The 22,691-nt window shown below is 59.5% G+C and overlaps 2 protein-coding genes across 8 annotated transcripts in view; one reads left to right on the plus strand and one right to left on the minus strand.

Annotated features, from left to right (window-relative positions):
* The first annotated feature begins 1,219 nt into the window (after positions 1-1,219).
* On the plus strand, positions 1,220-18,811 carry ZNF513 (zinc finger protein 513). 6 transcript variants are annotated; one of them, XM_054021252.1, is made up of 5 exons: positions 1,249-1,327; positions 2,498-2,615; positions 3,743-3,902; positions 16,346-16,933; positions 17,329-18,811. In XM_054021252.1, exons 3-5 carry the CDS (start codon positions 3,878-3,880, stop codon positions 18,075-18,077), a joined length of 1,362 nt encoding a protein of 453 aa, XP_053877227.1. In that variant the 5' UTR covers positions 1,249-1,327; positions 2,498-2,615; positions 3,743-3,877; the 3' UTR covers positions 18,078-18,811. The 6 variants fall into 6 exon arrangements, with proteins under 6 accessions (XP_053877225.1, XP_053877226.1, XP_053877227.1 ...); XM_054021255.1 differs by having other exon boundaries at positions 3,771-3,902; XM_054021253.1 differs by having other exon boundaries at positions 1,285-1,327; positions 2,495-2,615.
* Positions 18,812-19,266: 455 nt separating this feature from the next.
* The window catches only part of SNX17 (sorting nexin 17), a 38,482-nt gene continuing 35,057 nt past the window's right edge, over positions 19,267-22,691 (minus strand). For both annotated transcript variants that reach the window (XM_054021257.1, XM_054021258.1), the window contains exons 8-15: positions 22,331-22,400; positions 22,128-22,220; positions 21,649-21,852; positions 20,681-20,803; positions 20,479-20,556; positions 20,213-20,287; positions 20,104-20,145; positions 19,267-20,031 (exon numbers count right to left, since the gene is read on the minus strand). In XM_054021257.1, coding sequence (XP_053877232.1) covers positions 19,912-20,031; positions 20,104-20,145; positions 20,213-20,287; positions 20,479-20,556; positions 20,681-20,803; positions 21,649-21,852; positions 22,128-22,220; positions 22,331-22,400 — 805 coding nt within the window. In that variant the 3' untranslated portion in view covers positions 19,267-19,911. The remainder of the gene's footprint in view (positions 20,032-20,103; positions 20,146-20,212; positions 20,288-20,478; positions 20,557-20,680; positions 20,804-21,648; positions 21,853-22,127; positions 22,221-22,330; positions 22,401-22,691) is intronic.

Genomic DNA, 22,691 nt, shown 5'->3' on the forward strand with positions numbered 1-22,691 from the left:
CGCCCTGCTCCTCCCCCCCCCGCCCCCCTGTTCCCCCCCCGCCCGTAACCCCCGCGCCCTGCTCCTCCCGCCCCCCTGTTCCCCCCCCGCCGGTAACCCCCGCGCCCTGCTCCTCCCCCCCCGCCCCCCTGTTCCCCCCCCGCCCGTAACCCCCGCGCCCTGCTCCTCCCCCCCCCGCCCCCCTGTTCCCCCCCCGCCCGTAACCCCCGCGCCCTGCTCCTCCCCCCCCCGCCCCCCTGTTCCCCCCCCGCCCGTAACCCCCGCCCCCTGCTCCTCCCCCCCCCGCCCCCCTGTTCCCCCCCCGCCCGTAACCCCCGCCCCCTGCTCCTCCCGCCCCCCTGTTCCCCCCCCGCCGGTAACCCCCGCCCCCTGCTCCTCCCCCCCCCGCCCCCCTGTTCCCCCCCCGCCCGTAACCCCCGCCCCCTGCTCCTCCCCCCCCCGCCCCCCTGTTCCCCCCCCGCCCGTAACCCCCGCGCCCTGCTCCTCCCCCCCCCGCCCCCCTGTTCCCCCCCCGCCCGTAACCCCCGCCCCCTGCTCCTCCCCCCCCCGCCCCCCTGTTCCCCCCCCGCCCGTAACCCCCGCCCCCTGCTCCTCCCGCCCCCCTGTTCCCCCCCCGCCGGTAACCCCCGCCCCCTGCTCCTCCCCCCCCCGCCCCCCTGTTCCCCCCCCGCCCGTAACCCCCGCCCCCTGCTCCTCCCGCCCCCCTGTTCCCCCCCCGCCGGTAACCCCCGCGCCCTGCTCCTCCCCCCCGCCCCCCTGTTCCCCCCCCCGCCGGTAACCCCCGCGCCCTGCTCCTCCCTCCCCGCCCCCCTGTTCCCCCCCGCCCGTAACCCCCGCCCCCTGCTCCTCCCCCCCCCGCCCCCCTGTTCCCCCCCCCGCCCGTAACCCCCGCCCCCTGCTCCTCCCCCCCCCGCCCCCCTGTTCCCCCCCCCGCCCGTAACCCCCGCCCCCTGCTCCTCCCCCCCCGCCCCCCTGTTCCCCCCCCGCCCGTAACCCCCGCCCCCCTGCTCCTCCCCCCCGCCGGTAACTCCCGGCCCCGCCCCTCCGTTCTCCCCGCGCCCTGCCCCCCCCCTTCCGCCCCGCGGGCTGTGGGCGCGCCGATGACGTCACCGTCGCCGCCGTTCCCTCGCCGCGCCCCGCGGCTCCCAGCGTGCCCTGCGGCCGGAAGCGGAAGTGGGGCCGGAGCCACCGGCCGCTCCGAGCCGCGGGGCCCATGAGCGGCGGGGGCGGGGGCGCGGCGGGGCCGGAGCGGGGGGCGGGGCACGCGGCGGGCTGGAGCCGGACACGATGCCCCGCCGGAAGCAGCGACACCCGCAGCCCGTGAAAGGTGAGGGGGGGCCCGGGGGGGGGTCCGAGCGGGGGTTAGGGGGTAGCACAGCGGGGTGGGGGGGGTTAGGGGGTAGCACAGGGGGGGGGTTAGGGGGTAGCACAGCGGGGTGGGGGGGGGTTAGGGGGTAGCAGAGCAGCCGGGGGGGGGGCTGGGGTTAGGGGGTAGCAGAGCAGCCGGGGGGGGGGGGTTAGGGGGTAGCACAGCGGGGTGGGGGGGGGTTAGGGGGTAGCAGAGCAGCCGGGGGGGGGGGCTGGGGTTAGGGGGTAGCAGAGCAGCCGGGGGGGGGGGTTAGGGGGTAGCACAGCGGGGTGGGGGGGGGTTAGGGGGTAGCAGAGCAGCCGGGGGGGGGGGCTGGGGTTAGGGGGTAGCAGAGCAGCCGGGGGGGGGGGGTTAGGGGGTAGCACAGCGGGGTGGGGGGGGGTTAGGGGGTAGCAGAGCAGCCGGGGGGGGGGCTGGGGTTAGGGGGTAGCAGAGCAGCCGGGGGGGGGGCTGGGGTTAGGGGGTAGCAGAGCAGCCCGGGGGTGGGGGGACACGTTAGTGCCCCCGGCTGTAACATCCTTGCAGCCAAGCACCGCGCTGCCGGTCCCTGGGGGAGGCTGGACACGAAGCGCCAGGTGCTGCAGGGGAGCCGAAGGATCCCAGTCCAGGAGTGCCCAGAGCTGCCGTGTGTCTAGAGCAGTAGGACACTGGGAGGCAGCTCCCAGACCCTCGCGCATTCAGCTTTCAGCCCTGTCCGTCGCCCTTACACTGGCCGTCTTCTGGGCGCAGGAGACGCTGTTGCGTCTGTTAGGAAGCTCCCCTTAGGGACATCCCCACTCTGTTCTGAGGAGCCTGTGGCGATGATTCCCCTGCTCTGGTACGTGGCCTCACACCAGCTCTCAGCAAGTTACACAGCCTAGCTGCAGTTGCTCGGGTACGGCTGAAACAGATGGGCAGGCACTTGGCACAGCCAGGCCAGGCCTCTGCTGTTGCAGCCACACGGCTATTGATACTCGCACTCGCCTGAGCAAGGGAATCACAGCCTTCGCTCGTGGTGCAGCCACAGCCTGGGAGAGAGCCCTTGTGCGGGCGTGGGAGAGGTGGGCAGCTCCCTACCCCTGGTAGAGGAGCCGTGTGAGCGGTTCCTTTCAGGCAGCAGAATCTCTGATTTCTTCCCATTCTTAGCAGGTGGGGAGTAGCCATCGGGGAAGCTGTTCTTCCTCCCCTCCCGGTGAAATGTACAAGGCAGATGGCTCCACGCTCCTCTCCTGAAGGCCTCCATGTGGCAGGGGATGAGCAGGAAAGGGTGTGTGGAACGGCAGAACCCAAGATCTGACCTGAGCCCCAGTGGGCTTTGGTGGAATAACTTGCATGGGCAGGATGCTGTCCTGGGAGCCAGTCTGTGCTCTGCCAAGGGCTCCCTGTGTGGCCCTGGGTTTCAGTTCCCCACCAGTACCATGGGAGTGAGAGGGTGAAGGCTGGAAAGCTGGTGTGGCTCAGGGGCCGCAGACATTGGGCCAGGTCAGGACTGCAGATAGTCCAGTTGCCATGCAGTGGGGCTAAAGCTGCACGTCCTGGGGCTCACGCAAGCCAGCGCACTCTCTCTCCCAACACCCAGCTGTGCTCAGCGTCCCCTGGACTGCACTGGCAACTCCCTGGCAAAACGAAATCTAATCTGGTCACCTGAGTCTCCTGTCAGCGTTGCTGCTTGCCTGCAGAGGCTTTGGGGTGTGGGGACAGAGCTTGCCGGTTTCCCCCACCCTGTTGGGACCAGCACTGCTAATTGTGTATAGGTGGTCGCAGTGCTGGCTAGGCCCTTAGCTGTCACTGGCTAACTGAGAAGCCACGGCCTGCATGCGGGGCGTGCCTGGACCTTTTAATGCAGTGCTTCTGCCCTGCAGAGTGGCCTGAGGGCATTGGTGTGCTCCACTATGCAGGGCTGGCTGGGTGGCTGGCTCCTCTACCGCCTGTCAGTGTTTCTCCAATCCCCTCGGGTCTCATTTTCTCTTCACACAGGAAACGGGTGTGAAGTCCCTGCTGCACGGGGAAAGGGAGGTGCCCGCATTTGTTTCACTCTGCTGCCCCAGTCTTCCCTTGTCTTGCCTAGCTCCCCTGCGTGCCGTGGGAGCTCTGATCCAGGATGCTGAAGGCAGCCTGAGCAGGGGTATCGGGACCGAGGTTTCACCTTTTCCCCTGTGCTGTAGGATGGGAGGCTTGGAGGGCACTTCACATGCAGCTGGTAGCATGTGGAGGACTCTCCCTGGAGCCACTGCCAAAGTCCCGGTTCCCCATGTGGCTGGGCCCAGCCCTGGCTCCCGGACGCCAGTAGTAACGTCCGTTCCCCGTGCCTCCCATGGTTGTGCGGCGGCAAGGAAGAGAGCTGGGCACTCAAGTCCTCAGCCTGTGATAGCGCATTTCCTTGTGCCCCAGCAGTAACTGGCTGGCGCTCCGTGTGTTGCAGTGGACACTGAAGACACTCTCGAGGAGACGCCAGGAGGGGGTCTGGTGCTGCAGAGTGACCTGCTGCTGGGCCAGGACCTGGAGTTTGAGGACAGCAGCGACAGGATCATGGGCTTTGAGAAAGACTCGGAAGGTTTGTCTATGGGCTGTGTGTGTTTCCCAGAGGGAACCTCTAGGCCTGCGGTGACGGGGGAGGCGCCTTCGTTGGAGCTGGGTGAGAGCAGCTCTGTGCTAGACCCCAGCGCGGGGCCTGCACTCAGGAGGAGGGAGTGGCTGGCTGTTTCTGCTGGGCACTGGGAGGCTGGGAGTCCAGGCAGCAGCAGCTGTTACTGGTTGGAGGGGGGGGGGAGCTGGCCCTGTGCTCAGGGTTTTGGGGAGGAAGTTGGTCCTGGGGCCCTGGCACTCAGGAGGAGGGAGTGGCTGGCTGTCTCTGCTGGGCACTGGGAGGCTGGGAGTCCAGGCAGCAGCAGCTGTTACTGGTTGGAGGGGGGGGAGCTGGCCCTGTGCTCAGGGTTTTGGGGACCTGGCACGGGCTCTTCCCTGCAGTCACCCCCATCCCAGCCTCTGTGTTTCCTGACGGCAACTGCCAGGGCTTCTGGTGGAGCTGGAGTTGTGAAGCTCTGTCTCCAGGGCCCCCTGGCGCCATAAGGGAGCACTGCCCGCAGGACCCATCACCCTGGTGTGTGTCCCCTGGACCCCTGAGGTTCTGGGTGGGGAGAGGCCGGGCAGGGCATGTGCCTCATCCACCCTTGGCTACATTGACTTGGATCTGCCATCATGCTGCCCAGGTGCCTGATTAGCTGGGACCCAGGCGGAGGCTGGGCGGGCGCTTGCCAGGTCGGGAGAGAGGTAGATGGGGTGGGTCTGACCTCTCGCTCTGGGCTTGGGGGTTCCACTCCCTCGGAGGTGGCCCGGGTTCCTGTGGGACAAGCGCATGACTGCTGAGCTCTGTGCAGAGGAAAGGCAGGGGTCTGTGATGGTGCCTTCCTAGTGAGGCAGGGCCCAGGAGCAGGCCTGCTTTCTTCCTTATGAAATGGGTTGGGGGGGGGCGGGGGCGAGCTGCCTGGCCTCTGGTAGGGTTTTTGTTTGTCACCGTGAAAAGCACAGGCAAGTCCAGAGAGACTGCGAGAGCGCGTGGACGAAGTCAAGACATGAGAGAGCTACAGTCGTCTGGGCACCCTTCGTGCCCATAACTAGGGACGGTGTCACATGCTACCTGTCACTGCACGGCCGTGTCGAGTTTGCCGGGCAGGGTTGTGGGGACTGCAATTCCTGTGTCAGGTGGCAGAGCCAGGAGTGTGCTGGCGGAGGAGCCCCGGATGGGCCAGACCCCAAAGATCTGGATTCTCTTCCTGCCCTGGGGCTGCGGGTCATGACCTTCGGGGTTTTTCTCCCCTAGTGTGTGTGTGTGCTGCGCTCGTGTGGTGACCAGGGTTGGCATCTACCTTGGGCGTCTGCACCAGCACAGCTACGTCAGTGCAGAAAGCCCAGCATAGATCAGCCGGGAGCCTGTCTGTGCCTGGGATCCGGTCTGTAAAACGGGAGGGTGGGGGTTGAAGGGATGCTTGCTGGGCTCCGAGACGCCAAGGATAAGTATCACACACAAGCCCAGGAGGCGGTCAGTAAATGAGGCAGCAGCTCACGTGCTGAATTAGGAGAATAAAAAGAAATATTGAACAGCTGCTTCATTCCCTGTCCATTCATCCTGTGCACTGAAGGAGACACAGCCCCTTGGTAAAACAGCACATGCTTCTGGAACTGCAGACTGCTGTAATGCACGCGCTCGGGGGCAGGCTCAGCTCTGTACTGTCAATGGATCAAGCCCTAGGCACATCACCGACCACATTTATCGCTGAACCACCCCAAGAGCTGTGCTGTTCTGGGCCAGTGCAGCTCAGGGTGCAGGAACAGCGTGGCAGAGCATTTGCAGCTGAGGGGACCTGGCTAAGGAACAAAATTCCAGAAGAGATAGGGGAATGTGACCTCCGGTCATCTAGGAAATGCTGCCCAGTCTTCCTCTCTCAGAAAGCCTGTCCACCACAGGTGGAACACCCTCCTCTCTTCCCACCTGCACCCAACTCCCCCAGACCTGCCCCAAGCAGAGTCCTGGCCCTGAAAAGAGAATCCCGGAGGGTGCAGCTGGAAGATGCTCGGCTGGTGCGATGCGTGGCCTTATAAAATCCTTAGATGATAGATGGATTCCTGGCTTCTCGGAGCTGCGCCTCCCAGCTGCACACTTGTAATGTCTGTGCACCAAGCAGAGCTCCCTGGCATCCTCGCAAGGCCCTGCCAGGAATCAGTAGGATCCTGCAGCGACAGGGGTCATTTCAACATCTGTCTCTAACACCGCCAAATGCGAGCTTGTCTATCTCCCAGCACAGAGTGTTGTCCTGCTCACGAACCAGAGGAGCTTCCCGGAAAGCAGTGACTCGGGAAAGGACTTGTGGGCCTGCTGAATATCAGCTCCCAGGGCCACGCTGCAGTGAAGAGGCTAAACGTGATCCTCAGATGTATAAACAGGCAGGTGGTATTACCTCTGTATGTGAAACCGTCGCTGGATGCCGCGTCCACACTGCAAACGGGATATTGATGAATTGGAAGGGGTGCCGTGAAGAGCCACAAGAATGATTTGAGATCTGGAAAGTCTGCTTTGCAGTAAGAGACTGACGAAGCTCAGTTTATTTAGCTCAAGCAAGGGAAAGTGAAGAGGTGACTCAGAGCGTGATCTGGAAGGATCTGCCTGAGGAGGAGATTCTCCTAGCAGACGGCTCTTCAGTCTGGCAAAGGCAAGAGGCGAGCCAGTGGCTGGGAGCTAAAACTGGAGAAATTCCGCTTGGAAATAAGGTGCAGGTGTTTCCCAGTGAGGGGGATTAACTGTGGGACACCTGGCCGGGGGTGTGGGGGATTCTCCAGCCCTGGGAGAAGTTAGAAGACGGGGCACTCTTGTTTGTTGAAGATCTGCTCTGGCTCAGGCCACCAGTTCTGGGCTTGATGCAGGAGTCCCTGGAGGAGGGTCTGTGGCCTGTTCTGCAGATGGTCACACTCGCTGGCTGCAATGGCCTTAGATCTCTGAGCTCCAATCAGCAGAGTAATGTTGCTGGAGGAGTCTCCCTTACCCCAGCAGTGAAGATCTATGCAGAGATGTCACTTAGGCGAGTGGCCATAAGAGACCGTGTGTCCCTGTGGATGGGGCCCTGAGCTGGCAGCCCGGATGTCTTCCTGCCTCTGTCACTGACCTGTGGCAAGTCCCGCACTCTGTGCCTCCTTGCCCCTATCCGCAGACAGGATAGCAGCCCTGACCTCTGCAGAGCACTCCAGGGTCTTGGGGGGCAAAGTGCAAAGATGCTACAAAGGTTTCTGGGGGTTAGTGGCGCAGAGGCTGGGCCGTGTGCTGATTGGGCTTGCACTGCATGCCCGTGTGGCTGCTGGCCCCACCCCGCAGCTCTGTCACCTCCTAGTGTTCGCTAGCCCTCGGCATGGGGCTGGGACGAGGCCCAGCACGTGTCATTGCCAAGCACTACATGGGCTCCCATTGTGCTAGGGGCTGTACAGCCAGAACACCCTGTCCCAAGGTGCTGGCTGCCGAAGACAAGAAGTGGACACAGACGACGGTGGGGGGTACAAGGGAACAGTGCGGCGGCATTGGTCAGCATGATGGGCAGTGGGGTGAGCCCACCAGCAACTACCCTTTGTCAGGCTTTCGTAGGCCTCAGAGCAAAGCGGGCGCTGAAGGAGGGTAATGAGGTTAGTGGAACTTTCCCCCAAGTGAGAGGCAGCCAGGGGGAAAACACTGGGGTACTTGTTTAAAATGTAACAAGTGGGTGCTAGTGCTTGATCAGCAGCAGGTGTCGACCTTCGATTGTGAGAGAGAGAAATTGCTTGTCTTCGCTTTCTAGGCCCTGCACAGATGGTTTGGTGCACTAGAGAAGGGGGAGCCAGTGGAGGGATTCAGAGAGGGGTGACATGGTCAGAGTGCGCCAGACTAGGACAGAGATCTTTGCAGCAGAATTCTGAATGGGTCTGAGTGGGACAAGGTTGCCTTTGTCAAGGCCGGAGGGCAGGATGTTGCAGTAACTGGCGGAAGGTTTTAGTTGGGCGGATGGACAGATTAGGCTGGATCCAAGAGCTATTGTGCAGAAAGAATCAGTAAGATTTAGACACAGCCTGCAAGTGAGGGCCTAGAACAAAGTCCGAGTCGAAGACCATGCTCAGGTGATGGGCCTGAGTGACAGCTGGATGGTGGAGGTGTCCTCAGCGATCGAGAAAGGCGGTAGCAGGCAGATGACATGGGGGAGATTAAGAAGCTCTGTTTTAGCCATGTTGCACTTTAGCGGATAAGGTGTGCGGGGAGAAGAGAAGGGGACCAAGGACAGAGCCCTGTGGGACCCCCACAGAAAGAGAAGAGTATCCTCCAAAAGGCGTGCTGAAGGAGCAAAGGGAGCAGTAGGAGAACCAGGAGAGAACAGAGTCATGGAAACCGAGGCAAGACAAGGCTGCAAGCAGAGGAGCATGGTCAGCAGGTGAAAGGCGGCTAACAGCTCAAGGAGGGTGAAGATGGAGCGCTGGTTCTGAGCTTTGGCTAGGGAGAGGTCATCTGAGATTCAGCAAGAGCAGTTTCAGTGGAGAGTAAGGGATGGAAGCAAGGTCAGAGAGGGTCTCTGATGGAGTTGAGGAGAGGAACTCCAGACTGATATTGTAGAAAGTGAACATAAGAACGGCCATACTGGGTCAGAGAAATAGTGGCCGGTGACAGATGCTCCAGAGGGAATGAACAGAGCAGTTATCGAGTGATCCATCCCGTCGTCCAGTCCCAGTCAGAGGGTTAGGGACACTACTCCTGGTGGAATTCTGTGCCAAAAAAATAAAAATTCTGCGTGCAATATTTTAAAATTCTGCATCTTTTATTTGTCAAAATAACACAATATAATCATACCAGCTTCAATTATTTTGGTAATTTATTTCAAAATACCTGTCAGCAAGTATGTCTGTAACAATACGGGCAACAAAAAAGATTCAAGAAATGTTTTTTGACAAATAGATTCCTTACTAGGCATATTAATACAGAGCTCTGAGTAGTAATTCATTTAAACTACAACACAGAACCGGATTTCCTGCCCCCCTCAGAAGCAGTGCAAAGGCTGGGGGGAGTCGGGGTAACGGAGGAGCTGAGGGAGAGGGAAGTAATTGCTGGGAAGGAGCCTGGGAGTGAACTTGGAGGGTTGTTGGGTGTGGGTGGGAGAAATATGGAACAGGGTTTTTTTTGGCAGGGTGTAGGGGGGGGTGTTTGGGAGTTGGGGGGTCTCCCTATGCAGACCCTGGCTGACTCCAGCCTCTCCCATTCAGTCAGGCACATCTGCCCTGTCCCCATGTGTCACTGCACCTTCTCTCCCCCAGGTGTTTCTACACCCCCACTTGGCCCCTTCTCCCCCATCCCCAGTATCCCTGCACCCCCATTCTGCCCCTGGCTCAATGCTGCCATCTCACTGGTTCTTGTGCCCCTCCCTGGTTTGTCCCCCCCACTGGCCCTTCTGAACCCCAATCTGTGGTCCATCCCCCCCCAGAAGCTCCATGTGTCCCACTCTGGTCATCCTCCTGTATATCCTGTCTCCCCTCACCTGGCCCCCCTCACCTGGCCCCCTCCCTCTCTGCAGCGCCTTCAGCCCGGAGCCCGCTGCCCTCTCTTCTGGTGCCACAGCAGCCCCTGGTGGCCAAAAGGAGTAACTGCAGCACCTCCCCGCTGAATCTATTTTGGGGGATGGGGGGGATCTGCAGGGGACATGAATCATAGAAGATTAGGGTTGGAAGAGATCTCAGGAGGTCATCTAGTCCAACCCCCTTCTCAAAGCAGGACCAATCCCCAACTAAATCATCCCAGCCAGGGCTTTGTCAAGCCAGGCCTTAAAAACCTCTAAGGATGGGGGCGGGGATAGCTCAGTGGTTTGAGCATTGGCCTGCTAAACCCAGGGTTGTAAGTTCAGTCCTTGAGGGGGCCATTTAGGGATCTGGGGCAAAAATCTGTCTGGGGATTGGGCCTGCTTTGAGCAGAGGGTTGGACTAGATACCTCCTGACGTCCCTTCCACCCCTGATATTCTATGATTCCACCACCTCCCTAGGTAACCCATTCCAGTGCTTCACCACCCTCCTAGTGAAATAGTGTTTCCTAATATCCAACTTAGACCTCCACCACTGCAATTTGAGACCATTGCTCCTTGTTCTGTCATCAGTACCACTGAGAACAGCCGAGCTCCATCCTCTTTGGAACCCCCCTTCAGGTAGTTGAAGGCTGCTATCAAATCCCCCCTCATTCTTCTCTTCTGGAGACTAAACAATCCCAGTTCCCTCAGCCTCTCCTCATAAATAGGGGGCTGGGCACTTGAATCATTTTCATTGCCCTCCGTTGGATTCTCTCCAATTTGTCCACATCCTTTCTGTAGTGTGGGGCCCAAAACTGGACACAGTACTCCAGATGTGGCCTCACCAGTGCCAAATAGAGGTGAATAATCACTTCCCTCGATCTGCTGGCAATACTCCTACTAATGCAGCCCAATATGCCATTGGCCTTCTTGGCAACAAGAGCACACTGTTGACTCATATCCAGCTTCTCATCCACTGTAACCCCAGGTCATTTTCTGCAGAACTGCTGCCTAGCCACTAGGTCCCTGGTCTGTAGCAGTGCAGGGGATTCTTCCGTCCTAAGTGCAGGACTCTGCACTTGTCCTTCTGCACATGCACAGTGGCGCAGAATTCCTCCTGGAATAGAACACCTGGAGCATGCGGTTTCATCCTTGACTATTTTGGCTAGTAGCCATTAATGGACCTATTCTTTGTGAACGTATCTAATTATTTATGAACCCAGTTATACTTTTGGCCTTCACAGCATCCCCTGGCAACGAGTTCCACAGGCTGACTGTGCGTTGTGTGGAGAAATACTTCCTTTTGTTTGTTTTCAACCTGCTGCCTATTAATTTCATTTGGTGACCCCAGTTCTTGTTGAGAAGGAGTAAATAACACATCCTTATTTACTGTCTCCACACTAGTCCTGATTTTATAGACCTCGATCATATCGCCCCTTAGTCGTCTCTTTTCCAGGCTGAAAAGTCCCCGTTTTTTTAATCTCTCCTCATGTGGAAGCTGTTCCATCCCCCTAATCATTTTTCCTGCCTTTCTATCTACTTTTTCCAATTCCAATATATCTTTTTTTTTTTGAGATGGGGTGAGCGGAACTGCTCGCAGTACTGAAAGTCTGGCTGGGCCATGGATTTATACCGTGGCAATATAATATTTATTGGCTGATTATCTGTCCCTTTCCTTTGGTTCCTACCATTCTGTTCACTTTTTTGACTGCTGCTGCACCTTGAGTGGATGTTTTCAGAGAACTGTCCACAATGCCCTCATGATCTTTCTCGAGTGGTAACAGCTGATTTAGACCCATCATTGTGTATGTAGAGTTCCGATTGGTTTCCAATGCGCATTACTTTGTATTTGTCAACACTGAATTTCATCTGGCATTTTGTTGCCCAGTCACCCAGTTTTGTAAGATCCCTTTGGAACTCCTCACACTGCTTCGGACTTAACTATCTTGAGTAATTTTGTATCGTTTACCCCTTTTTCCATATCATTACGAATACGTTGAACAGCGCTGGTCCCAGTACAGACCCCTGGGGGATCCTGCTATTTACCTCTCTCCACTGTCAAAATTGACCATTTATTCTTGTCCCTTATTTCCTGTTTTGTAACCAGTTCCTGATCCATAAGACGACCTTCCCTCTTACCGTAGAATTATAGAATCCTAGGAATAGAAGGCACTGCAAGGGTCATCTAGTCTAATCCCATGTTTGCTTAAGAGCCATTGTGAGGGATCTTGTCAACGGCTTTCTGAAAGTCCAAGTACGCTCTATCCACTGGATCCCCCTTGTCCACTTGCTTGTTGAGCCCCTCAGAGAATTTGAATTGTTAAGGCAGGATTTCCCTTTACAAAAACCATGTTGGCTCTTCCTCCAACATATCGTGTTCCTCTGTGTCTGATAATTCTGTTCTTCCCTATAGTTTCAACCAGTTTGCCTGTTACTGAAGTCAGGCTTACCGGCCTGTAATTGCCAGGATCGCCTCTGGAGTCCTTTTAAAAAAATTGGCATCATATTAACTATCCTCCAGTCATCTGGTACAGAGACTGACTTAAGCAATAGGTTACATACCACAGTTAGTTCTTCAGAACTCTTGGGTGAATCCCATCTGGTCCTGGTGACCTATTCCTCCCTAATTTATCCATTTGTTCCAGAATCTTCTCCACTGACACCTCAATCTGGGACAGCTCCTCAGATTTGTCACCTAAAAAGAATGGCTGAAGTATGGGAATTTCCCTCAGGTGATCTGCAGTGAAGACTGATGCAAAGTATTCATGTAACTTGTCTGCAATGGCCTTGTCATCCTTGAGTGCTCCATTAGCACCTCAATTGTCCAGTGGTCCTACTGATTGTCTGGCAGGCCTCCTGCTTCTGATGTACTTAAAAAAACAGCAACAATTTTTTTTTTTTTTTTTACCGGCCTAATTAAATTTTCCATGACTTGTCAGAGTTTATCCTTTCTATTTTCCTCAGTAAGATTTGACTTACAATCTTTAGGGGGTGTCTCTGTCTCTGACTGCTGCTTTTACTCCGTTTAGCAATGAGGGCGTTCTTTTGGTTGACTTACAGTTTCCTTTCTTTGTGGGGGAGGGTGTACGTAGGGTTTGAGCCTCTGTGATGGAGGTGGTAAAAAGTTTCCCTGCAGTCTTGTGACTGCTCCTTTTATGTTCCACGTCACTAGCCTCCTCGTTCGTGTGTAGTTCCCCTCTTTGAAGTTAAATGCTCCTGGGGGGGGTTTCTTTTGTATTCCCCCCCTAGAAGGATGTTCCATTTAGTTACATTATGGTCACTATTACCGAGCAGTTCAACTACATTCACTGCTTGGATCAGATCCTGTGCGCCGCCACGGAGGACAAAGGCCATGCCTACGCTACCGCCTAAATCGGCATTGATGCAGTGCAGTCGATTTAGTGGGTCTGGTGAGGACCTGCTGAATTGACGGGAGAGCGCTCTCCTGACACGGTCTGTACTCCATCTCCCCAAGAGGCAGAAGCTACGTTAATGGGAGAGCATCTCCCGTCGACATCGCGGGGGGTAAATAAATAATAATTAATTAATGGAGATATCCCATCTCCTAGAACTGGAAGGGACTATGAAAGGTCATAGAGTCCAGCCCCCTGCCTTCACTAGCAGGACCAAGTACTGATTTTGCCCCAGATCCCTAAGTGGCCCCCTCAAGGATTGAACTCTCAACCCTGGGTTTAGCAGGCCAATGCTCCAACCACTGAGCGACCCCTCCCCCCACTGAGTGACCCCTCCCCCCACTGAGCGACCCCTCCCCCCAGGTAGACACCACTGTACATTAACTTGAGTTATGTAACTGACATGACTGACCTCGTGCAAGTTTGATCGACTTACAGCCTTATGCAGAGCAGCCCCAAGTCAAGACTTGTCTCTGCCGGGCTCCAGGGCTGGCTGCTCCAAGCGGCAGGCATTAAGGGTGTCTAGAAATGTTCTTTGCATCCTATCCTGAAGTTACCTGTTCCCAGTCAATAGGGGGATAGTTGAAGTCTCCCATTACTGCATTTTCTATTTTTATAGACTCTCTAATCGCCCTGAACATTTCCCAGTCTCCATCACCATCCTGGCCAGGGGGTCAGTAGTATATCCCTACTGCTCTACCCTTCTTATTCACGCATGGAATTTCTGTCCAGAGAGAGAGTCTGTGGTACCGTTTGAGTCATTTAAGATTTTTTTACTCTATGCTTTTTTTCACTTATAGTGCTCCTCCCCAACCAGCACGACCTGTTCTGTCCTACCAGGGTACAAAATGTATAGGAATTAGTGTCGCATTGATTATCATCAGTCTACCAAGTTTCCATGTTTCCTATTATATCAACAGCCTCATTTAATACCAGGCACTCACCCATCTTACTATTTAGACTTCTTGCATTTGTAAACAAGCACTTATAAAATTTGTCAATATTTAGTTGTCTGCCTTGTTGTGATGTCATTGAATGGGACTCTCTCTCTTGTTTGACTCCTGCCTGCACTTTATCAATGTCTGTCCTCTCCCCTTTACTAGGCTACAGAGAATCCCTGTTAATAGATCCTCCCCTAAGGGCTGCCTCTGTCCGAATCACATGTTCCTCCGCACCTCTTGGCTTTCCCCCAGCCCTTAGTTTAGAAACTCCTCTATGACCTTTTTAATTTGACATGCCAGCAGTCTGGTCCATTTTGGTGTGGGTGGAGCCTATCCTGCCTGTATAGGCTCCTCCTTCCTAATAAATCTAAACCCCTCCTCCCTACACCATCGTCTCATCCACGCAGTGAGACCCTGCAGTTCTGCCTGGCTAACTGGCCCTGCGCGTGGAACTGGAGGCATTTCAGAGAATGGCTGAAGAAAGTCCTGGACTTCAGTCTCTTACCTAGCAGCCAACTTTGGGCTTCAGGACCTCTGTCCTCTCCTTCCCTATGTCACTGGTACCTACATGTACCATGGCCACCGGCTCCTCCCCAGCACTGTGTATTCAGTGAGCTTACTGATGAAGGGGGAAACAGAGCTGGGGTGGTAGTTGGAGAGGCAAATGGGTTTTTAAGGGGGGAGAAACTAAAGCCGGCTGGTCCTGGCTGGAGCCTGAGAAGAGGGTGGGGATGAGAGTGAGCACAAGGCAGATGAGGAGGCTGGATGGGGTCACTGGAGTTAGAGGAAGAGAACAGACAGGAAACCTCTCCATCTGTGATAGGAGATGGTCCCAGGGGTTTTATCCATTCTCTGGCTCAAGCAGCGAGGCCCCATGCAGGGAGCGGCGGAGACCGGAGGGGGAGGGCTTGAGGAGCCAGGGGCAGGCTCTGTTGGAGAAGCAGTGCTGTCTGGGACGATGGCATTTCCGTGAGCCCACTGCTGCAAAGCTCGCTGGCCCAGTGTGTGTCCAGGGGCTGCTCCTGCGCCTCTCAGGGCCTGGAGTGCAGCCGTCTGCATCTGTCTCCTGCTCCAGTGGCCACTGGATGCAAGCCCTGTGCTCCCTTGGCCCAGGCTGCCAGCAGGACAGCATGGGGCACATTGGCATTGCCCCTGACTGCCATCTGTCTAGCTGGGGCACTGCAGGGACGGTTCTCAGCTCCGCTGCCTAGCTTCGGCTGTGCCCTTGCCATGGGGTGACCCTGCTGCGTAGGCTGTCAGTGCAGGTCCAGCCAGCCCCCTTGCCAGCTCTCATGCTGGTTTAATGGCCTCTCTGAGGGCCTGGCCAGCAGGTGTAGAGGGAACCACAGCAGTTCCACAGAGTGGGGGTCCTGCGTGGGCAGGCCCATCTGTTGGGAACTGGTGTCTGCTGGGGTGTCCTGGGCAAATGCCCCTGTGGCCTGGTGGGTGGGTGCTGCCCAAAGGGGAGGGGCTCATGGATAGCTATTCTGGGGGGGCTCCTGCACTGGGACCAGTGCCCTTCAACACATTCATAAATGGTGTGGGGAAAAAGATGTAAGCACTGAGGTGGCAAAGTCCAAAGCAGACTGCAAAGAGCTACAAAAAGCTCTCACAAAACTGGGTGACTGGGCAAGAAAATGGCAGGTGAAATTCAGTGTTGATCAGTGCAAAGTAATGCACATTAGAAACCATAATCCCACCTATACATATAAAATGACGGGGTCTAAATTAGCTGTTGCCCTTTAAGAAAGAGATTGTGGAGTCATAGATAGTTCTCAGGAAACATCCACGCAGTGTGCAGTGGCAGTCAAAGAGGCAAACAGAACGTAGGAACCATTAGGAGAGGGCTGGATAATAAGACAGAAAATATCATATTGCCTCTATATAAACCCCTGGTACACCCACATCTTGAATTCTGTGTGCAGATGTAGTTGCCCCCTCTCAAAAAAAACTCTATTGGAATGGGAAAAGAGCAACAAAAATGATTAGGGGTATGGAACGGCTTCTGTATGAGGAGAGACTAACAAGCCTGGGACTTTTCAGCTTGGAAAAGAGATGACTAAGGGGGGATAGGATAGAGGTCTATAAAATCATGGCTGGTGTGGAGAAATTGAATAAGGAAGTGTTATTTACTCCTTCTCATAACACAAGAACTAGGGGCCACCAAATGAAATTACTAGGCAGCAGGTTTTAAACACACAAAAGGAAGTTTTCTTCACATAACAGAGTCAACCTCAGGATGTTGTGAAGGCCAAGACTGTAATAGGGGTCAAAAAGAACGAGAGACGTTCCTAGAGGACAGGTCCATCAATGGCTATTAGCCAACATGGTCAGGACGCAGCCCCACACGCTGGGTGTCCCCTAGCCTCTGGCTGCCAGCTGCTGGGACTGACGACAGAGTTGGGCTCACTAGATCATGGCCATTCCCGCTAAAGCGTCTGGCACCAGCCGCTGTCAGAAGACAGGACACTGGGCTGACCCAGCCTGGCCGTTCCTGTGGCCAGCCCAGAGGGGAGGGGCTTGGGGGTGGCTGCTGGGGGTGTGTGGCCTCTGCGCTGACTGCTCCCCTCTCCCTGCGGCGTTTGTAGTGGACTCCCTGGTGGGGAAGATCACCATCCCGGCCTACTCGCTGAGCGACGACGACTACTCCAGCTACCGGCAGCTGAGCGTGGAGAGTGACCCCGAGGAGGGGCGGGAGCCTGGACCCCCAGCCCTGCCTTGCCCTCAGTGTGGCCTGCAGCTGGCCGTGCGCTTGGGGCAGCGCTGCCCACGGTGTGCGGGGGCCGAGGAGGGCCGGGGCCAGCGCGTGGTCTACTCCTGCCAGCTCTGCCCCTTCGCCTCCCACTACTCCAGCCACCTCAAGCGCCACATGAAGACCCACAACGGCGAGAAGCCTTTCAAGTGCCCGCACTGCGACTATGCCTCGGCCCAGCTGGTGAACCTGACGCGGCACAAGCGCACGCACACGGGCGAGAGGCCCTACCGCTGCCAGGCCTGCAGCTTCGCCTGCAGCAGCCTGGGCAACCTGCGGCGCCACGAGCGCATCCACAGCCAGGACAAGCCCTTCCAGTGCAGCGCCTGCGACTACCGCTGCAACCAGAGCCGCAACCTCAAGCGCCACATGCTGAGCCATCGCCAGGCGGAGGAGGGGCCCTGCCGCCGGGACAAGGCCCAAGGTAGGGGGGCAGGAAATGCCCAGCACATGGGCCGGAGCAGGCCGCTCCTGGGCCAGTGGGGGTAGGGCTGCAGGGCCCTGGCAAGAGAAGCCGGTGTGGTCACTGGCCTCCAGTGAGGCTTCAGGGGCAGCTCCTGCTCTGGGGGGTCTGGGCGCCTGGGCGGAGCGGAGCCCCCCACACGCTGCACCTCAAACACCATCCAGCAGCCAGGACAGGTACCTCCTCGGCCCAGTCCCTCCCCACCTGGCACTCGCTCTGGGGAGGAGACGTGTGGGCCGGGGGGGAGCAGGGGCAGGGAGGCTCGGTGCAGGGAGGAGGGGGCTGGACATGGCAGGCGGGGGAGGGAGGAGGTCCCCGCCCCCAGTCTCACAGCTGCCCTCTGCCCTGTCCTGCAGAGCCGCTGCTGCCGGAGCTGAGCCTGCACGTGAGCGGTGCGGGCAGCCCCCTCCTGCCCGGCTGCGCCCGCCTGCGGGGCGACGAGACAGACGCCTTGCCGGAGCTGCTCTTCCCCTTCACCTGCCGCATGTGCGGGCTGGTGCTGGACGACGGCTTGGCGCAGGACGAGAGCCTGGTCGAGCAGATCTGCAGCCGCTGCAGCCTGGCCGTGCTGAGCACCGAGCCGGGCGACAGCCCCCCCGAGAGCGGCGCCAAGGGCTTCTCCTGCAGCCTGTGCTCTTTCGCCACACACTACCCCAACCACCTGGCTCGCCACATGAAGACGCACAGCGGCGAGAAGCCCTTTGCCTGCCCCCTCTGCCCCTACGCCTCCGCCCACCTGGACAACCTCAAGCGACACCAGCGTGTGCACACGGGCGAGCGGCCCTACAAGTGCCAGCTCTGCGACTACGCCTGTGGCAACCTGGCCAACCTCAAGCGGCACGGCCGCATCCACTCCGGCGACAAGCCCTTCCGCTGCGGCCTGTGCAGCTACCGCTGCAACCAGAGCATGAACCTCAAGCGCCACATGCTGCGCCACACGGGCGAGAAGCCGTTCCGCTGCCGCCACTGCCCCTACACCACCGGCCACTGGGACAACTACAAGCGCCACCAGAAGATCCACGGCCCTGCTGCTGAGGGTTGGGCCAGCCCCCCGAGTGCCAAGCCCCGGCTGGCCCTGCCACCCCCGGCTGCCTCCCTGCCCTAGGACCTGGGCCTGAAATGCTGCTGCTGGGAGCAGCCGGCAGGGCCTTGCTGGGCCTGTCCCTTCCTAGGGGGCATGGGGAGGAGCGAGTGCCTACGCAGGGGCTGGGAGGCCATGGGGGCAGGGCCCAGCAGTGCTGCAGGTTCCCCCCTCATACAGGCTGGGCCTAGCCTGGGGCGTGGGAAGCGGGAACTCAGACCCATTGCTGCCCAGTAACCCGAGCTCCTCACCCCAGCCATGCCCAGCAGTGTCACTGCTTGGAATAAAAGCCTCTGCGTAATGGCTGCCGCCTTGCGTCCTCCCCCCGTCCATGGAGTCTGAGCCCCCAGTAGGCACTAGAGGGCTGGGTTGGGGACCCCTCCTCTGTCCCATGAGGCTCAGGCCAAGCAGCGCCCCAGCTGTGTGTAGCTGCTGTCGGGGGAGGGAACAGACCCCCCACCCCCCAATCATACACAGCTGTTCCTTGGAGCAGTTCTGCCCGGGCAATGGGGGCTCCGGGGCTAGGAGGCTGAGTGCTACGGACACCACTCAGCTGCTGCCACCAGCCGGCCTCTGCCCGGGCAGCGCGCGGCAGCCTTGTCAGTGCCCACCGAGCGTGGCCCCTTCCCTCCGCCAGCGTCCTCGGGTGCAGCAGGGAGAGGGGCGGGGGGGTGGCTGGCCTGGCCCCCTGACCTGGGGTGCATCTCAAGGCTGTGTAATTTATATTGTGTATAAAAGCATTAAAGTCAGTTTGGGTAGCTGGCCTCACTCTTTGGGGTGCAGAGCGACGTCTGGCCAAGCCCAGGGGGGTGAGCGATACTGAGTCCCTCGGCCCCCAGGCACGGCCAAGAGCTGCTCGGGGGCTCCAGGAAAGGGGGCACAGCAGCACTGCTGCCGTTTCTGCCCGAGTGCGACGCCATGTACGTGCTGATGTCACACGGCCCCACGCTTCCCTGGCTTGCGGCGGTATGTGCACTCAGCCAGGGCAGCTGGGAGCCTGGCCCACAGCACGGGGGCAGGGCCTGTGCCCCCTGCTCCAACGCAGGCCCACGGGGATTTAAAGTCACCTGCTGGGGCTCTGGCGCTCAGCCCACCAGGGCATGATCTACGGGGGGTCGGTGCCGGGGGCCCAGCTGGAGTTATGGGTTGCTGCTGCACCCCTCCAAGCCCCACAGCCTGGGCAAGGCCACCCCACTCCACAGCCACACACTGGTTACCAATCATGATCCGCTTTAATCACTGCAGTGTGTAAACATTGGTTAATGTCCATTCATGCTCCAGTCCCTCTGTACACAGCAGAGCGCTACAGGTTACAAGCCTCGGCGATTATGCTGGCGTCTATGAGCGGGTTAGCGGCAGCAGGCAGCGCACCAGCCTGCAGCCAGTGCTGAACGTCGTCCATTGTTCTTCGTGCAAAGACCTAGCTGCTAATTTGGCATGTATGGAGGCCGGGAGGTGTCTGTCACCATGGGAACAGCCCCAGGCCTCCACCTCCCATGGCAGCCAGCCCTCGGACTGGCTCTAAGTGCAAGCTACAGGCCAGTCCTGGCCCCAGGCCACGGAGCCCTCCTGCAGGGGTGGGGCAGCTGCCTCGTGGCGCTGACCAGCCCACGTCCTGACGGGGCCGTGTGCAAGAGCGTTGTTCCCCCTATGAAATGGGTTCCATGGGCTGGGCCTGGGCAAGGGGCCGCCCTCAGGAAGGTGGCAGCAGCAGCGGGGAGGTGGCTCCCCCCCAAGGCAATGGTGGGTGGAGGGGGTTGAAGTGGGGCAGGGGCAGGCGGCTGGTAACCCGGCAGAGGCACATGGGACGATCCCCAGAGCCACGCTGGCCGCGGGCAGCATGAGAGGGCGGAGCAGGCTACAGGTCCTCATCGCCGATCCCCTCGAAGGCGTAGTTGCCGTGGAAGTCGTTGGCACCCAGGTCGCTGGCGGAGCCGGAGTGGCTGATGCCCCGCAGGCTGACGGAGGTGAGCTTGCTCTGCAGGGAGGGAGGGCAGGTTAGAGCCATGCGCGCAGCGGGACCCCCCCCAGGAGGTGATGAGTTACTCACCGAGAGTTTGAGCATGGGCTCCCGGCTGCCATCGGGCGAGTCCTGCAGAGACAGACACGGGTCAGCGTAGGCAGGCAGGGTGGGGAGGGGGGCGGGGGGCTGCACTTACCAGCAGGGGTGGGGATTTCACAGCTTGCTGGCTGTCTGAGCGCCGCAGGGCCCCGTTTGCTCGCCTGCGGAACATCTGGGGGAAAGCAGACGAGATAGCTCAGCAAGGGTGGGGGACAGCTGGGCGGCCACACACGCCCCGGAGGGGGGTGGACAACCGGAGCAGCCAGGGGGCCTGGGGAGAACCAGCCATGGGACTCCAAGGGGGGCTGAGGCGGTAGCAATGCAAGAGGGACAAGCTCACCCCCTCCCCAGCCACCCCCTCACCTTGCGGATGCTGCCGCCAGACTTCTTCACCATCAGCTCATCCACCATGGACTGCAGGCAGATGCTCAGCATGATGGCCTGGGGGAGACAGCACCCGTCACAGCCAGCCTCGAGCAGGCCCCCATCTCCCCCAGAGCACAGCCCTTCCCGCCCAGCCACGGAGCTCTGGGAGCAGCGCAGACCAGCTGGCAGCTGGCCCTACCTGGGGGCTAGTGATGGTGACCCACTGCAGCCGGTCCTTGCTCATCAGGTACTCAAAGGCCAGTTCCAGCTTCACCTCCGCTTTCCCTGGGCTGCTCCCCGGCGGCACAGTACTCGTGGGAACCTGAGGAAGAGGAGGGTCAGGCTGGTGGCTGTCCCTGCCCACCCCTGCCAGCAGGACACCAAAGAGAGCCCCCTGCACCCAGCACACAGGGCCCTTGTGTCGCAGCCAGAGTCCCAGGGTCAACGGGGTGGAGGGCAGAGTGATGGGACAGAGAGAGGCTGCCCAGCTTCTCAGGCAGCCTTTCTGCCACAGCCATGAAACAGCAACAGACCCCCCCCCCCGCCCCCACAGTCACAGGCACCCCCCACAGACCCCCCTGCCAAAACCCTTCCCCTACCGTCACAGGCACCCCCCAAAGGCCCCGTACCTCACAGGCATCTCACACACACACACACACACACAGGAGGGCATGAGCTGAGCTGTGGGGGGCAGGCGGGCGAGGGGCCAGGCTGGCACGGTGGGTGAGCCGGACGGACTGACGGGTACCCCCCTAGCTCCCCAGGAGGGCGTGAGCTGAGCCGTGGCAGGTGAGGGGCCAGGCTGGCACGGTGGGTGGGCCAGACGGACTGATGGGTACCCCCCTAGCTCCCCAGGAGGGCGTGAGCCAAGCTGCGGCAGGCAAGGGGCCAGGCTGGCACGGTGGGTGAGCCAGACGGACTGACGGGTACCCCCCTAGCTCCGCAGGAGGGCGTGAGCCAAGCTGTGGCAGGCAAGGGGCCAGGCTGGCACGGTGGGTGAGCCAGACGGACTGACGGGTACCCCCCTAGCTCCCCAGGAGGGCGTGAGCTGAGCCGTGGCAGGTGAGGGGCCAGGCTGGCACGGTGGGTGAGCCGGACGGACTGATGGGTACCCCCCTAGCTCCGCAGAGGGCCTGACCCAAGCCGCGGCGGGCGAGGGGCACTCACCGAGGACGTGACCCGCCAGCACCGCATGCGCGTCACCTTGAAGCTGCCCTCTTTGATCTGCTCGCTGGGCAGCCGCACCTGGAAGTTCAGCTCACTGTTGCCGGCGCTGACGATGACCTGGCAGCCCTTCTCGGGGAAGTCGGTGACGCAGGGCTCGAACTTGAGATAGCCGTAGTACTTCAGGGTCTGCGCTAGCCGGATGAACTGCGGGCAGAGCCAGGCACAGGTTCACTGCCAGGCTCACCCCTTGCCCAGGCCCAAGGACCCACTGGCCTGGGGCACCTTTGCCCAGCTGTTCCCGGCCTGGGTCACGGTCAGGGGGTGGGGGAGCCTCCAGACTCCAACTGCAGGAGTGAAGGAGCGGGCCCAGTGGCCACAGACCCTGAGCCGGCTCCGCCTCTCCCCTCAGACCCTCCTCGAGACCCCTGGTGCCAGCGTGAACCCAGCTCCCTTCCCCGCCCCCCACTCCGCTCACCCACCTCCTTCTTGGAGACCTTCTCCTGCAGGGACTTGAGCTGCCGGTGTTGCTCCTTGCTGACGAGGATCCAGCCGCGTTCTATGTCCGAGACAGTCTGCGAAGGAGCAGAGGCCATGAGCAGGCTGTGTGGGGCTGGGCCCCACAGCAGACACGGGGCCCGAGGGCCTGGCTGGCTTGGAGCGCCCTGCCAGAGTGGACACTCACCTGTGCATACAACAAGTTCAGCCCCACCCGCTGCTCCATGACGTCGTCGTCGTAGGAAGAATCCCAGTAACTAGGAGAGAGGGAGCGCGGTGTCAGCTGGGGCGGGGCGAACCCAGCAGACCACAGGCTGGACTGGCGTTCGGGGAGCAGGGCTGTGGAGTGACCTCAGCCGTCATTGCTCTCCACAGGCCACCAACATGGTCACGGACCCACAGGGTCGGGGCTCTGGAACGGCTCTGGGAAGAGCCCCTCGGTGAGCCACGCGGCCTCACCGCCTCCTGAGACTGGGCCCGTTCCAGCAGAGTCCGTCCTGGGCAGCCAGCGCCCAGCCCAGCTGCAGTGACCCCCATGGTTCTAGCTC

This window comes from Malaclemys terrapin, chromosome 3 (assembly GCF_027887155.1).
Source record: "Malaclemys terrapin pileata isolate rMalTer1 chromosome 3, rMalTer1.hap1, whole genome shotgun sequence".
In the NCBI taxonomy this organism is placed as follows: domain Eukaryota; kingdom Metazoa; phylum Chordata; order Testudines; family Emydidae; genus Malaclemys; species Malaclemys terrapin.

What these genes read in the sequence shown, in the direction of transcription:
- ZNF513 (XM_054021250.1), top strand. Translation starts at nt 1,288, where the DNA reads ATGCCCCGCCGGAAGCAGCGACACCCGCAGCCCGTGAAAG. An exon ending in ACACCCGCAGCCCGTGAAAG is followed by an intron (nt 1,328 to 3,770) that starts GTGAGGGGGGGC and finishes CGTGTGTTGCAG; the next exon opens with TGGACACTGAAGACACTCTC. An exon ending in CTTTGAGAAAGACTCGGAAG is followed by an intron (nt 3,903 to 16,345) that starts GTTTGTCTATGG and finishes CGGCGTTTGTAG; the next exon opens with TGGACTCCCTGGTGGGGAAG.